Source organism: Amphimedon queenslandica, unplaced genomic scaffold (genome assembly GCF_000090795.2).
Source record: "Amphimedon queenslandica unplaced genomic scaffold, v1.1 AMPQUscaffold_12236_Cont12545, whole genome shotgun sequence".
NCBI lineage: Eukaryota > Metazoa > Porifera > Demospongiae > Haplosclerida > Niphatidae > Amphimedon > Amphimedon queenslandica.
The window spans coordinates 1-17,219 of NW_003547525.1; the positions used below are offsets into that span (position 1 = coordinate 1).

Sequence of the window (17,219 nt, forward strand, 5' to 3'; positions counted from 1 at the left end):
TAGCATCCTCCTCCAATCAGTTATCAGTTGCACTATTAAAAAATAATTATAAAATAATAAATATTTTTAAAAGTCTGCAGTATTAAAAAAGAGGTATAAATGTTAATGTTATTTACGTGCTTCCTCTGATTCAACATCTCTCTGTACCCTCTTGACAGTTTCATCAAAAGATGGCAAGTCATCAGCAAGGTCTTCCATTTCTTCCTCATTTGCCTTATCTAAGAGAAAAAAGAATCACTCTATAAGCTCTACTTATCCTTTAATTCAATATACATACCTTCATCCATACTGGCCAATAGACCGTCACTCATTGACTCTGGGCTGGCCAGAGCAACAGTGACTTCTGCAACTTCTTTTTTATTAGTTTGAGCTGTACAACTAGACAGTTTGAGCTTATATTTGCTAATAGCTCCAAGGGCTGGTATTCCTTTATCATTGTCATTCTTCTTTGAAGCAGTAGATGCTTTCTCTTCTGGATCTGGCCCAAGCTCAAGGACTGCTTTACCTTTAGAGAATCGTATCCTCTTTTTATTATCCAGCTCAAGCTTGTCCTTCTCATGAAAGTAGAGGGAGCTCTTTGAGTCTGTGGACTCAGCTTTACCAGCAAAAGTAGAGATATCACGCCTGTCAATCCTTCTCTCCTGTATTTGCTTGTTCCCTTCAGAATAATACCTGAAGAATCATACATAGTACATACTGACATAATGTTACATGCAACTAAAACAAGAAGTGGCTATAGTAGATCTATTTTAAATAAAATATTTTGTAGCTATTTTTTCTAATATGGACTTGCAAGGCTCAGTCAATCCTTTATATTTAATGCAATCTTACTTGTAATGTGACTTGTGGTTTGATTGTGAATCAGTTTCATTGGTAACTGCTGATCCTTTGTAGTTGGCTTGAAAGGCACTGGCAATGTTCTTCTTGAAATTAACGACCCATTCGCTGTCTCTCTTGTCATGAAAGACATCCCGGATCTTTCCAGTTGTTGAGCTCTGGACAAAACAGAACCATCTACCTAATTGCTTCACTGGAACAACATCTCTAGAAATAGAAAATAATACCAATAATTATGACATTTTTTTTCCTAAAGCTGCAATTTAATTTTTGGCTATTTCATGCATGCTCTCACATACTCTGCATCATATTTCTTCTTTTCATTTGTAGTACGAACCACTGTGTCCCTAACATTGATACAATGGCGGATTGATTTCTGCTTTTTGAAGACACCAACTACAAAAAAAAGAAATGATACATAACTTTGTAATTTCATGCAAGAAAATTATTTTTAGCTTTACAGAACATCAGGACTGCATGCTGCATGTTCAAGCATATAAAGATACAGTGAAAGAAACTTTAATAACATGCTGGATGGAATGCTATCAGCCTCCAACTAATTTACTGCAGCATCAAATTTTGCCACTTTTTTCATTGCTGTTTTTGCTAGGATATAGACCTTACTATAGAGGTCTATCCTATAGCTAAAACAGCAATGCAAAAAGTGGCAGAATCTGATGCTGCAGTAAATGAAACTGCAAAAAAAGAGCCAACAAAATCAAAGAGTATGTGTACACACAGTAGCACACTGTACATTATGCCGCCAGTCCTTTTACAATTATGCTGACCTGATTGACAGAATATATCAACATTGGCAGTAATGTCAACCTTTTCTCCTCCTTTTATCTTAGTGCTAACTGTGTATTCATAAGTGCAGCTTTTAGCTTTCTATACAAGAAAATGGAGAATAACATTATTAATAGTGATAGTGCTAATGCTTGCCTTGCAACTACTGCTTTTGACAAAATCACTGCCATCAACTGTAGCAGCATCATCATCAACTGAAACATCATCAGCTGCAGAATCATCATCAGCTGTAGAATCAGTGTCAACTTTAGAATCAACGTCAACTTCAGATTCATCATCAACTTCAGAATGATCGTCACTTGCAGAATCATCATCATCATCTGCAACATCACTATGATCAACTGGAACATCAGTTGGAGATTTATCAACTGCAATATCATCAATTGCAGCATCATTGACAGCAGAATCATCAACTGGAGGACTGTCAACTGTAGCTTCACATATTGAACAAATGAGGAAAAGAGCTGCAACAAGAGCTATAATCTTCATGATCTTTTTGGAGGCTAACTTTACTAGGTCTCCTCCAAGAATGACGCTTGATTCACTGTTCACTTACTTTTATAAGAAAAGCCGACAGGAAGTGGATATAGGAAGTAGGAACATACGTAGACTTCATAATTAAAAACCTTAAATCAATAATGATTATCCTTCCACTTTTGCAGCAAAAAATGAATTAGTGATACTTAACTATGTAAATGATATTGATACATAATAATCCTGTACATGTATCCTTCATTGTACTGCTTAAAGCATCATTAAGCATGGCTGGGACTTAGGATAATTACTAAAGGAAAATCTTAGAATTATACAGTAGACAAATTAATGTGGAACCATGTCACAACTGTATACCATATAGTGCTTTATTTTGGCGGTGCTTTATTTTGGCAATTTTGCTGTAAAATTGTAATTGGCGGTTTTTAATTTGGCGATTTTTGTGTACACGTGCATTACTGAGCATGCACATTAATGATTGGCGGTTTTAATATTGGCGATTCTGCTTGCAAACCGCCAATCGCCAAAATAAAACTCTGCCAAATTAAAGCATTATATGGTAATTATAATAATGCACCAGCCACCAAGAAATGATAAAGACAAAGACAAATAAAGTATGAATATGGACATTCATCCAAACACAGCATGTACATGCACTGCTTACATTTTATGAGTAACCGCTACAAAGGTAGAAATTATGACAAGCAGACTAATAAAGAAAAATATGTACGGCTCAAAAAACATTGAAAATATATTTATTTGATAGATGCAACAAGGAAAGAACAAATAAACAAACAGAGGGACCTAAAATAGCACATTATCAGTATATGAAAAGGAAGTGCAGAGGGTGGGTCTGGCTATGCAAGGCTAACATTACATTAGGTGTAGCAGATACCGTATAGCAGGTAAATTTGGAGGGGCTATAAATTTTGGCGAATTGCTAAATTTTGGTGATTGGTGGATTTGTGGCCACATACCATTGAGCATTCCTTATTTTCAATTAACGCCCATTCGCCCAACAATATTTTCAATTATTGCCCCCGTGATAATCAACTCATTAATTCCCATGTGTAATGGCTCAAAATGGCTGACTTTTATTTTGGAGAATGGCTATCAAAATGCCAAATTCGCCAAATTTAATCCCCTTCAAAATTACCCACTATACAGTATACTGATGCTCATAATTATTCACTAAGTTATGATATACACACTCACTGCTCTGTGCAATGTTGTCATAGTAGTATGTATCATTTTAACTTGCATAAAATCAAATAAAAACAGTGTCCTAGTTGAAAACACATTAGCGAAAGCATTAATATTTTTTTTAAGTAGCAAATAAAGAATTATAAAAATTGGCATGGAGGACATAGTAACGGAAAAAAGTAGGAAAATGAATGTGAATGGACTGATGGGGCATGAGGTATACTTCATACAAACAATGCCCATTGATAAAGTGCAACAAGGAAAGGAGAATAATTGACAAATTTAGGGGGAAAAAATATCCAAAAATTGGCAATAAATTGTTGATTTTTTTTAGAGTAGATTACTGTATGTTTGCAAAGATTAAGATTAGAATTGGCAATACAAGGTACTCATTAATGAATTGATTATAGGAATATCCAGTCAATCTTGAACATACATAGCATAAAAGGCAATTGAAAGCATAAAATAATATTCATAGCAGCTTTAACTTACAAAAATTTCATAAGTATCATTAATTTTTGTGCTGCATCAAGTACAATAACTTTCTCCAAAAATCACAAAATTTTTCAGAACATTACATCGAACCAGTTGTACAAATAAAGTACAAATAATAATAATAATAACAACAATAATAATAATAGTACAAAAACATGTAAACAATAAATTATCATTATCACATCAAAAAAAAAAACAGAAAATGTACAGCAACAAAGTAACAATAATAATTATTGTTAATAATAATAATAGTAACAGTCGAGATTATAAATAAATAATAATAAATATATTACTATAATAATAATAATAAATTTATATTCTTTCATTGGAAGGAGAGAGAAAGACACACATTATATACATAGAAACATAATTTAATAATGTGTGATTTTATGATCCTACATCATTGTCACTCTCAGTTTCTGCATGTTCCAACCAATTAAAGAACTTTTTACTTGACTGTAAAGCCACCCCACGGCCAGCCTTCTCTTTACCTCTGTCTCTCCAGTTTAAGAAAGCCGACTCTGATATTACTTCTATAGAATAGAGGGAACTGAATATTTTATGTAGAAGTCCTACAGAAGAAAGAGAGAGAGAGTGTCATTATTAAGTAAATTGTACACAAAAGAATGGCTTTACTAAATTGAAACACTATAATGGCGATGGCTACAGTGCTACACCAGCTAAAAGCATTAAAAACATTTCCAGCACCTGCCTACTATTGTGTGGACATTTGCTGATGTCAAAACCCAATACAAAAGTACTACTTTGCTAATGAAATGCTTTGGAATTAATCCATAACATCCTTGAAATTGGTATCTATTACTATCTAACCTACATATACAAGCAATATGCACAGGTCTGGCCCATACAAAAAATAGTAGAAGTCAGGATTAATGTGTACGTACATGTACGTGTACAGTACCTGGTGGATGTCTTAATCTATTCACTTCCAATTGGATAGCATCCAATACTACAACTTGAAGCTCCTCCTCCTGATCCACCCACTTCTTTAATAAAGGAAGACGCTTAGCAAACATATCATCATTATATATAGTAGATTGACCTTCACCTATAACAATAAATAATAAAAACAATAATAACAATAATAATAACAACAACAACAATAATAATAATAATAACAATAACAATAATAATAAAATATTATATATCTATTTATTACCAGTTGTGGATCCACCGACAGTGGCTCTTGACAATGTTCTAATGAACTGTTCCGATTTTGACTCACTCCGCGACACTTTTTTCTAAAAAGAAGAACATTAATCTTAACAAAGTACATGTACAACTGTAGTACATGTATTAACAAGCTTCAAATAGACACTGAAAAAAAGGTTAACTCAACATATTAATACATGACAAGAAAATGGTTAGCAATTCTAAATATAGTGTACTTCATTGCTATACAAAAATTACTTATACCACATTTACTATGGTGCTACATTTACATGTACAGACAGTAGATGTATAAGGAGCTGTACCTCAATTAAGTCTAATATATCATCATTGGTGTGAACTGTTGATCCGAATAATAATGAGAGGTCATTAAGATAGGGAGGGTTGTCTGGTGAGTGGAGTTCTGATCCACTGGAATCAGCAGCTGAAGGAGCTGGAGTAGAGTCAAGAAATGATACACCCTGGGAATAATAAAAGAGAATTGTAGATTCGGTAATTTTATTTTTAATTTAAATTTTTGGTAATTTTGAATTTTTAAAGTTGCTCCAAAATTAGGCAATAGTCCCTGTACTATAGTACAGTGTAGAAGGGAACTGAGCCCTTAAATAAACAATTTTTTTTTACAAAATAGATATAACACAGGGATAAATAGCAGGTTAATAAATGAGATAATAATTTTTTTACACGGTCTCGGGCCAAATTTTGCCAAAAATGAAAAGGAGAGAATCCTCCATTTTTATAACATTTTCTAATACATATACATGTACTTATGTTGTGTAGAAAGTTTAAGCTGATTCCAATCAAAGTTGGATTTTTAATAAATTTTTAAAGTTGCTCCGAAATCAGGCAAAAGTCCCTGTACTATAGTACATGGTCTCGGGCCAAATTTTGCCAAAATTGAAAAGTAAAGAATTCTCCATTTTTACAATTTTTCCTGATACATATACATGTTCTTATGTTGTGTTTAAATTTTGAACTGAATCCGATCAAATTTAGATTTTTTACGAATTTTTAAAAAAATTCTCCAAAATTGGGTAAAAGTCCCTGTACTATAGCACACGGTCTCAGGCCAAATTTTGCCAAAATTGAAATTGAAAAGTAAAGAATTCTCCATTTTTACAATTTTTCCTGATACATATACATGTTCTAATGTTGTGTTTAAAAAGTTTGAACTGATTCCGATCAAAACAGGATTTTTTTTACAAATTTTCAAAGTTACCCAAAAATCTGGCCAAAGTCCCTACATTAGATGCACATGTGTATACAGTACAGGGTATTTAATTTAAGTGGCCAATCAAACAACTAATCATCAACAGTAAAGCTACATGTACATCAAATTCAGTTCAAAATAAAGTATTTCTTGATCTACTGAATATATTAATACCTCGTCTTTTAGAAATCCAACTACATCATCTGCCGATACTCCAATCTCAGTCCATCTGAGACCACACCCTCTCCATAGCTGACACACCTTCTCTTTACTGCCCGAGTGATCAACACAATACTTAAGAGTTCTAGAAACAGAACAAAGCAATGATAGAACAAATATACATGTACATCTACATACAATCAGTACACAATTGATCAGTGTTAATACCGTACGGTTGGTAAATTTCGTGGGGTATTAATTTTCGTTAATTTCGTGGTTAGTTTTTATCCACAAAATTTTAACCCCTACCCACCTACAAATAAAAACTAATTAATGGGCCATGCAGAGCTCTAACTGCCATTTCCAAGCCAGTGGAGGAGCCAAAGTCCTTGTCTATTACTCCATATTCCACCATAAGCCATGTATTGGAAACTAGTCCAGTAGATTCAAGTGAAAAGAAGTTTGCTAACTGCCATCCACGAATATTTGTACCCACGAATATTAGCTTCTAAGGACATTTTGGAGAAAACACGAAATTTTGGACCCTCGAATATTACCAACCGTACGGTATTACAGAACAAATTAAATGAAAAAGAAAATTGGCAGTTTAGCTCAAGATTTTGGAGTTAATTTTTAAAGCCAAAAATATTTTTCTTATAAAAATAAAGTATTATTTTAAAACAGCATTTTCCCTGCACTAACTAACCTCGCTACATTTCTTGATAATTTTCTCTCTTCGATGTTAGCCTCACGTAATAATTTAACATAATTATTGAGTGGGAGGTTACTACTGGACACTAACGGCGCTACTATCTCAGCAAAGAAATCCCACACCTTTGGAATATCAACTTCAAGATCCTCACCACATTCTAACATCACCTGTAACCTGAGGGGGAGAGGGAGGAGGAGGGGGGGAGAGGGAGAAGGAGGGAGAGAGAGAGGAGATATTAGGTACATTACATGCAAGAGCACTGTACAAAAAGGACATGAATTTACTAAAACATAAAGTATTGAATTGAACATACATGTACATGCATGTACTAGATGACAAAATAGATCAATTCTAAAAAACCAAATGATTCCAATAAGTTACCTTGCTATAAACTCTACAAATGGGTAGAATTTATATTAGCATTTATTGAAAATACACACACATGTACATGTACATCACATTATACATGTAATAATAATAATGAAAGTAAACAGTAATCGACATTATATGTGTACATAAAAATATGTCACATGTTGTAACATACAACCAATTCCTGTTATCAAGAGTAGATAATAATAAACACTGACGTCCCATGATAGCCTCACAACATAATTACACACGGCTATAAATAATTGAATCAACAGGCTACTGCTGGGGGTGAGCTGGAGCACAAAATAACAAAAAAATCATAAAAACAAAAAACAACAAAAACTAAAATCTGTTTCAACTATATACCTATAGCACCAGCAAGCCCCCTTTTACCATTTTTATTATAAAAATGTGCTGTGTTGATCATCATAAAAACATTTATAATTATTAATAAATAAAACACATATCAGATAAAAAAGTATTATTGGCATCATTTTAAAAGAAACAAGCCTAACAGTGTAAAAATATTCCTATAATTGTTTTCACCACCTTAAATGCATAACTGGGCACTTATTAAGACTTATGAAGGTTCCCTCTACTTTCTAGAAATGCCCCCAGGTCGTAAAAAATGAAGTGGTAAAATTTGACAAATTGACTGTACAATTCCTGTTATCAAGAGCAGACATGGGGTAATAGTAATAGTAATGATTACAAATATTGGTGTAATGGTAATATAATAGTAATTGAAAAAACCGAAATCCACTGTAACAGTAATAGTAATATGAAATAGACTCTCAGTAATAGTAATTGTAATAGAAATTATGATGTAATAGGTGTTGATTACATACATGTACATGTACAGTAGAAGGCGAAAAAAGTATAAGTAGCAACAGTAGTACGCAGGTAGTGTGTAGGTAGTAATTTACTTCGTTACTCTTCGCCGCGCTACGCCCAGGAAGTACTGCGGTACTGCCCAGTCACATGTTCTGTAGTAGCAAGCGCTCACGCACTCTAGAGGCTCTCAAATGACTTGTGGATGCTTCTCTTGGCTGTCTGTGCTCTCCAAGTGCATCTCTATTGCTGCTCTTTGCTGTTAGAAGGCTGTTTAGGAGGCTTTTCGCCCGATTCACCGTCGAGCTACTGTCCTGCTGCTGACCACGCGCACTACTACCACTGGTGGGTTTGCGCATGTACAACGAAGGAGTAGCAAACTACCGTATACTGGGATATTTTCACGTCGCTAAATTTTCGCGAATTTTGCATTTGTAAGATTTCACGAAATAATATTTTCGCGAATAGCCTGTAAACTCCACCACGTGGCAATGGAAATTTAGAATCTCGCAATTTTTATTTTCGCGACGGAGCAAAAAACGCGAAATTCGCGAAAATTTGGCTACTCGAAAATTTCCCAGTATACGGTACCTATGCAAAAGTAGAGTAGCTACTTATCTTTTTTTCGCACTGTACTGTACATGCTGCACTTGACAGTTCATAGAAATCATTAAGCATCAATTTGTCAGTGCCACTGTCAGGAAGAACTTTGTGGCACACCCGAGTCTATTCAAGTTGCTTAGTCATGTGTAGGAGCACATTTTTGTAACAAAAAGCTTATACTTATGTACATGTACCTTCACATAAAAGTAACAGTAATATAATCCAATTACGATAATAAAGTAATAGTAATAGTAATAGGAATTGATTGTCAAGTAATAGTAATATAATATAATTACTTTAGTTTAGTCAAGTAATGTAATAGTAATATCAAAAATTTTCTGGTACTAGTAATTGTAATAGATTACATTTGAATGTACATGTAATTGACCCCATGTCTGATCAAGAGTAGATACCGTATGGAAGGAAATTTTGGAGGTAGTTAAATTTGGCGAATTTGGCGTTTTGATAGCCATTCGCCAAAATAAACATTCGCCATTTTGAGCCATTATACGCATGCTCAATGGCACGTGGCCACAAATTCGCCAAATTAAAATTCGCCAATCACCAAAATTTAGCAATTCGCCAAAATTTAGTCCCTCCAAAATTTCCTTCTATACGGTAATAATAAACACTAACGTCCCACGATAGCCTCACAACATAATTACACACGGCTATAAATAATTGAATTAACAGGCTACTGCTGGGGGTGAGCTGGAGCACAAAAATCACAAAAACATAAAAGAAAACAGAAAAAAACAACAGATAACTTTTGGAACAACATAAAAAGCTCCAGCAAGCCCCCTTTAGATGTTTTTAGATGCACTTCCTTTTTATTAGCTCTGGAGCTCATACCGGAATCAAAAATTTTTTAAATTATTTTACTCAAGATAAAAAAAAACCTTTTTTTTTTTTTTACCTTTCATTTTGGTAAAATGTTTTACTATGTGCTTATTCTTTTCAAATTGACAGTTTCAAAAAAGGACACGACACGAAGAGTTAAAATGGGCACTATATGTCTCATTGCAGCACAAATACATCTAATAAAACATAAGAATTAATGCAAAGGTAATCAGATACCATATAGGGGCTTTATTCTGTTGGTATAAATTTTTGCGAATCCTAGCGTCTGCAGCCATTTTCCTAGTGTGCCACACCTCTTTTGTGGAATTTACTTTCGCAAATTTAATGAAAATGCGAAATTCAAGGAATTTATTTCCAGTGAAATATAACCACTATACGGTAAACAGATGCAGATGTCCTTGTGTGTATTATTTACTGTTACTATGACAGTGGAATTTCCTGTTATCTAAACAAACACTGCAGCCCCACAAGCGAAATATCAAATAAAATCACCAACTATAAGAGGAATCAACTACTACTACTGATTGGGGTGACCTGGGGCCATGCAGCTAATGCGACTGGTGCACTGGTCATGCACCAAATGCAGTGCCTTGCACAGGCAGTGCCAGCATTAGGCCTTACAATTTAAACTTAACTTTCAAAATTTAAAAATGCCAAAAAAATAAAGTCATTGACAAACCACAAAAATTATAAAAATACCAAAAAAAAGAAATTAAGGCAGCAGGTCTCAGTGATCCCCTTTTACTTTTTTCCAAATAAATGAAGTATAGCTACTGTTAGATCTAGAGGGAGTTTAGGAGATTTTTGATCTAGGTCTTTTAAAATTTCTTTTAAAGCTAAAAGGTAAGCGTATTATAAAAGGGGAGGGACACTGCATGAAATATGATACTGATATAACGTATCACTGTTACCATGGTGATGGTATCATTTCCTGTTATCTACAGTAACACTGCAGCCCCACAAGTGCAATATCAAATAAAATCACTGACTATAAAAGGAATCAACTACTACTACTGACTGGGGGTGATCTGGGGCCATGCAACTGATGCAGTGCTTTGGCACTGCTCAGCAATTCAACATGTATAAAATTCTAAAGTACCAAAAATATTATTAGATGACTTCTCAAAATCTCGAAATACCAAAAAAATCATAAAACACAAATACCAAAAAGAAGGATTATTAAGCAGGTCCCAGTGATCCCCCTTTTCTTTTTTCCAATACATTACAAGTCAAATAATCACCACCAACCATCCCAACAAACAAGCGTATTAGTGTAAAAATATTCCTATAATTGTTTTCACCACCTTGCAAGTACAACTGGGTTCTTATTAAGACTTATAAAGGTTCTCTCTACCTTCTAATGCTTCTAGAGAAGTCTTTAGACAGTATCTCTATGTTCTTTCGCTGTTAGAAAGTTCATAACTTTGTCCCATGTGCAAGCCGCCATCTTGTTTGCCGTGACCACACCCACTTACGTAGCGTGGGCGGGTGGTTGCTAAAGCTTGTTATTTCTCCAATACAACATGTATAGAAGAAATGTAAGTGTGGATATACAAATATATATATATCGCACGTGGGTGAAATCAATTATAGGAACGACCTGGGGGCGAAGCCCCCAGGTCGTAAAAATGCAATATGTCATGCACACATGAACAAGTCAAGTTTTATTAATTGTTATCATTCATTGATATTCTCCAAGATACATCGCATGGAATATGGCACAATATACATGTACAGTAGCAGCTTAACTATAAATCAATCAAACAATTATATTTTAAATCACAACAACTACATGTACATGTAGGTTATTTGTTGTTGTTGTTATTATTATTATGTGTCAGACTCTACTATCTAACTCTATTCATCATTAGTATCATAGTGTCAGCGAAATATCTGACCAGCAGTCATTAATATAGCACATGTTCTACGACCCATTGAACACTAATAAACACAATGGGGTCTAGCTATGTGCATTTATATAAAGCAATTACATGTACATATATTGTATACAGACTAGCCTCTATATAATGGACACTTTGAAAGTGTCTCTGTTATACAGGTGTCCTTTATGTGGAGGTTATTTTATACAGTAAGGAATGTAATTGGTACACTAGGTGCTGTCCGTTAAATGGAGGTGTACGCTATAGAGAGCGTCCATTAAGAGAGACCATATACATGTACATGTAATTCCGCTTACCCTGATGTTAATTTCTCAGTTGTTAATAGATCCTTTGCTACTAATGTATCAAACAGTTTCCCAACTGATACCCGAACTGTTGATGATTTCTCCAGTGAGTGGTTGATCCCAGTCTGTACAAACACGTTCATTAGACCAGGGGACTCTAACTCTATCACACACTCTATAGCTTCCTATGGAATTAAAGCAATTAATGTAATGGCTATATTAGATCTACACATGTACATGTAGCATAAGTAAATCAATATGCATAAGAAAATGTAATAAAAATTGGCGGTGATTTTTGATCCATTTTTTGGAAATTTGGAGTCTTTAAAAAATGATTGTAACCTGAAAAATTGAAGTCGGAATCAGCTCAAACTTGCTACACAGCATAAGGACATCAATATGTATCAGAAAATGTAATAAAAATTTGGGGTGATTTTGGAGCCATTTTTTGGGAATTTTAGCACACACCTTATAGTCCTGATTCTCTGACAGTTCATCTATTATTGTGGTCGTCTTTCTCTCGACCACCTCTTCAGTGAGTCTGTCTTGTTTTGACGTTGTGTGAGTGGGCGTGGCTTGAGTTGCAGGTGGTGGCTGTGGATTCAAAAAGTCCTTCACTAGTTTAAGAGTATCTGATTTCTCATCTGATTGGCTCCGACGTGTTGCTTGAGGCTGTGAGCCCCGCCCACCAGCAGTGGTGGTAGTTGACGACTTCTTAGAAGTACCGGAAGTACTAGACCTATTAATAATAGGGACAATAAATATCCTGTATTTTACTGTATAAATGTCTGCATGGTCCATATAAATGCTTGTCTCAATTATATTCTAGCTATAGATACAGATATTTATACCAAAAATAATGCCCCCACTGCTTAAATAGCTCCAGTGTACTGATAGCTAAGAGTCCTGGTCTGGTTTGCTAATGGTTGTGGGTTCTGTCCCGCCCAAATTTTCTTTTTTATTTTTTTTAATAAAATTTTTTCTTGTTGTTACAAAATAAACGTCCAGGCATTTAATCATTAAAATACAGTACATGTACAGTGTATGGTAGAACAATCAACAGGTTCATAAGAATATCAAACAATACAATTTAATGAGAAAATGGTGCTCTTTAAAATACATGTACATGTAAATGAATGCTACAAATAAAATTGTACGCGTATATACAATTGTAATTTAATTGTAATTTTACAGTAATTGCTCATGCAGGTACTATAAATGTATAAAATAAAATTAGCCACATCACCATCCTTCAATAACATCATGTATGAATAATAATAATAAATGTACTAAAAATTAATACTAATAATAATTGATGCATTAATTAATTGTACATTGGGAGGTGAAATATGTTGTATGGAGTACCACAACACTTCCTAAGACCAATGCATTTGCCATCTTTACTGTACGTTGTCATTTGAAAGATAAAAGACACTAATCAGTCCAATGAAGGATTGATTACCATTACCTTATGCCACACAATGACAACAACAACAATAATAATGTATAACAACAATTTATATGTACATGCATGTATATTATATGTAATATCAGCAAGATTTCCTGTTGCTCCACAAAATACAAGGCTATCAATTATTTACATACTGTACAAGTACTTGTACGATTGTACATCAAAAATTGTAAGAATAATTTCCCTATGCTATACTATATCCCAACTGAGTTTGACCCAAGAAAAACTGGAATAACTTTTTATAGGAATGTGGGATAAGGATGAAACTTTCACAGGTTCTTAGTCGCCCAATGCCATCACAGGATCTCAGGTCTTGGGTCTCTCAGCCCTTGGGAACCCTGAGAACCGGGTTCTCCCTATAAACCCAATGGCATACCAAAATGACGTTTTATGACAATTTATCTATGTCATAGTTTACATAAGAACATGTGCTCGAGCGCCCAAACTGATAATTCTTCTTTTTAAAAGCTAACAGAGCAAGATCTTTTGATAATAATGGCTAATATGAAGACTAGTTGACTCCAGCAGCTATTGTACTGCTTATCAGAACAAACAAAGCCCATTTAAAAGTGAAATACAGGCCAACTAGGCACCTGTAAAATATCGGCCATGTTTCTATGAATATCATTATTAGACGTCATTAGTGACGTATGGCTACATTTTTCAAATTCCAAGCGGCTGGTGTCAAACTCAGTTGGGATATAGTATACATGTATACATGCACGCATACATGATAAATGTATTTCTATATAATGGAGGCTTTAGGGCAAGAAAGTGTCTCTGTTATACAGAGGTGTCCTTTATGTGGAGGTTATTTTATACAGTAAGGAATGTAATTGGTACACTAGGTGCTGTCTGTTAAATGGAGGTGTACGCTATAAAGAGTGTCCATTAAGAGAGACTATACTGTACATACACATCAAGTACATGTACGTGTACATGATTTTGTAGGTTGATCCATACATGTACCTTTGTGGTCCTTTACTGGCTGGTCCTTTATCCTTCACATCAGTAGTCGCTGAGGCAGGAGGGGGAGGAGTCTGGCCTTGACTCCGCCCACCCTTCCATCCACCTGGTCTGAGACTAGCCGGGCCTAGAGTGGGTGTGGTCTAAACGGAACAAGTAAAACAAGTAAAACGTGCTTAGTGTGATAGAAAGGGTTTACTTTTTCTCTTTTATTTCCAAGAGCTTGAATTCTTGATACGTCAGGAGTTGAGTCCCTCCTTCCTCCAGTCGCTTTGTCTCCTTTTCTACTGCCGGAATAATCATCACCTTTACCTGAAAATATAATAAAATAATAATAATAATAATAATAATAAAGCAACTTTAAAAATTCATAAAAAATCCAATTTTGATTGGAATCAGCTCAAACTTTCTATACAACATAAGAACATGTATATGTATCAGAAAATGTTATAAAAATGAAGAATTCCCTACTTTTCATTTTTGGCAAAATTTGGCCCTGAGACCATGTACTATAGTACAGGGACTTTTACCCAATTTTTGAGCATCTTTAAAAATTCATAAAAAATCCAATTTTGATTGGAATCAGCTCAAACTTTTTACACCACATAAAAACATGTATACGCATCAGACAAAGTTATAAAAATGGAGAATTGCCTACTTTTGAATTTTGGCAAAATTTGGCCTGAGACCATGTACTATACTATAGTACAGGGACTTTGGCCTGATTTTGGAGACTCTTTTAAAATTCATAAAAAATCCAATTTGATCGGAATCAGCTCAAACTTTCTATACAACATAAGAACATGTATATGTACAAGAAAATGTTATAAAAATGAAGGATTCTCTACTTTTTATTTTTGGCAAAATTTGGTCCGTGACCCTGTACTATAATACAGGGACTTTTGGAGCAACTTTAAAAATTCGTAAAAAAATCCAATTTTTATCGGAATCAGCTCAAACTTTTTGCACAACATAAAAACATGTATATGTATCAGATAAAGTTATAAAAATGAAGAATTCTCTACTTTTCAATTTTTGCAAAATTTGGCCTGAGACTTTGGGTATAATTTTGGAGCAATTATCAAAATAAAATAAACATCAATACAGCACCACATATGGTAATATAGATCCCTATACACTATACATACTTCTTTTCTTATCATCCCTAGCGTACTGCTTCCCTGATACTGGTTGTAGTGACCTGATCATCTCCTTCTCCTGCATTGCCTCCATCTCAGCCTCTTGATGGATCTGGTCTATGGTCTTTAGAGTCTCCTGTCGCCTTGATACCCAATCATTCTAATAAACAAGAAATAAAATAAAATAAAGTTATAATGATAAGATAATAATAATAGGCTATACAGTACAAGAATATCAAGAAATTTAGACAGTAGAAAAGCATGCATAGACATGCAGTTTCTTCAATACAAATGCACATGTGTACATTTAAACACTGAAATATTAAATGTTTAATTTCAACAGCAATTGCATTAATTATTATAAAAGTACAGAAAAGAGAATCAAGGACACCTCACAATAACTGTATATTATTATGATGCAATACCTTTCTCATTTCTTGTACATCTTGCAGCATGAACCGTATTCTTGACGATATCTTCTTCTTGTCAATGATTTCGTTGATTCTGTCAAAATATCTGTCCATACGTTGCTACAACAAAAAAGAAAAAATTATAAAATTAACATAATAATTAACAATAACAATAACAATAATAATAATACATGTAAATAATCAAAGACCAATATATACAGTAAATTAAACTTCACATACACTGTATATGTACAAATACAAGCCATGATTCCTTTACTTTAGCTTGAGGATGGTCCAGTTCCTTCCCAGTGGTAGTTATGAGTCTTGAGAAACACTCCAATGCTTCTTCATCTGACGTTGATCTCAATAATCTAACGATACACTCGTGCATGATACTCTCCGATAACATCTGGGGGGGAGAGAGAGAGGGAGATAAAAGATATTTATAAACTTAAACCATATACATGAACTTTTGTATGTACAAGACACAATTAATGTACATGTACATGTACATGCAGTCCTAGTTAAAAACACACACACATGTACATGTACATGTGTGTGTGTACTAGTACATGTAGGTAGTATAGGTACTAGTACATCTAAATTAATTAACACTTAATTTCATTAATAAAGTACATGTACATGTATATGTACACAGTGTGTGTGTGTGTGTGTGAATCAACATTACGTACATGTACATTTAGGTATACCTTTAATTTAAAGAGCTCTCCTATAAACCTGATGTTCCCTAGTGATCTTTTACGTGATTTATCTTCCCACTCCTTCAGCTCAGCCTCTTTTAACTTCTTCTCTTCCTATAAACAACAACAATAACAATAAATAATAAATGAACAACAATAGTAACACTGTGTAAATCAATGATGATGATAATAATAGTAACTATATAAAAATTAAGATTATACACAAGATGTAGAAACACAACATGGACATGGATAAACAGAAAATGATACGGCTCATAAGCTAATTATGAACTCATTAAATTAAAATAAATTTAATTAAAATGGGTGTGTCAGTAGGCGGAGTCTCAATACTTACCGGTGCTGCCTCCTCTAAAGCTTTGAGCATTTCTTCCTTTGTCTCATCGTCTCTTTTATCCTTTTCAAATTCTTTCTGACATCTCGTGAGCAGTTCTCTCCTGAAGGTTGTCTCTTTCACAACCTCGTCGCCATTGTCATCAACCTTCACTATCTCTACCTTTATCTGTTAATAATAACAACAACAATAATAACAACAATAAACAACAACAACAATAAAATA

General features: G+C 34.1%; 1 protein-coding gene across 1 annotated transcript; it reads right to left on the reverse strand.

Moving 5' to 3' along the window:
• Window positions 1-4,134: 4,134 nt before the first annotated feature.
• LOC105314940 (eukaryotic translation initiation factor 4 gamma 3-like) lies at window positions 4,135-17,174 on the reverse strand. The gene is made up of 15 exons (XM_011409383.2): window positions 16,998-17,174; window positions 16,652-16,756; window positions 16,219-16,350; window positions 15,957-16,061; window positions 15,541-15,691; window positions 14,592-14,704; window positions 14,396-14,535; window positions 12,424-12,694; window positions 11,968-12,140; window positions 7,101-7,280; window positions 6,410-6,539; window positions 5,331-5,486; window positions 5,015-5,096; window positions 4,757-4,903; window positions 4,135-4,406 (listed from the first exon to the last, which is right to left on the reverse strand). The coding sequence occupies exons 1-15, from the start codon at window positions 17,025-17,027 to the stop codon at window positions 4,222-4,224; spliced, it is 2,100 nt and encodes a 699-aa protein (XP_011407685.1). The 5' UTR covers window positions 17,028-17,174; the 3' UTR covers window positions 4,135-4,221.
• Between the last annotated feature and the right edge of the window lie 45 nt (window positions 17,175-17,219).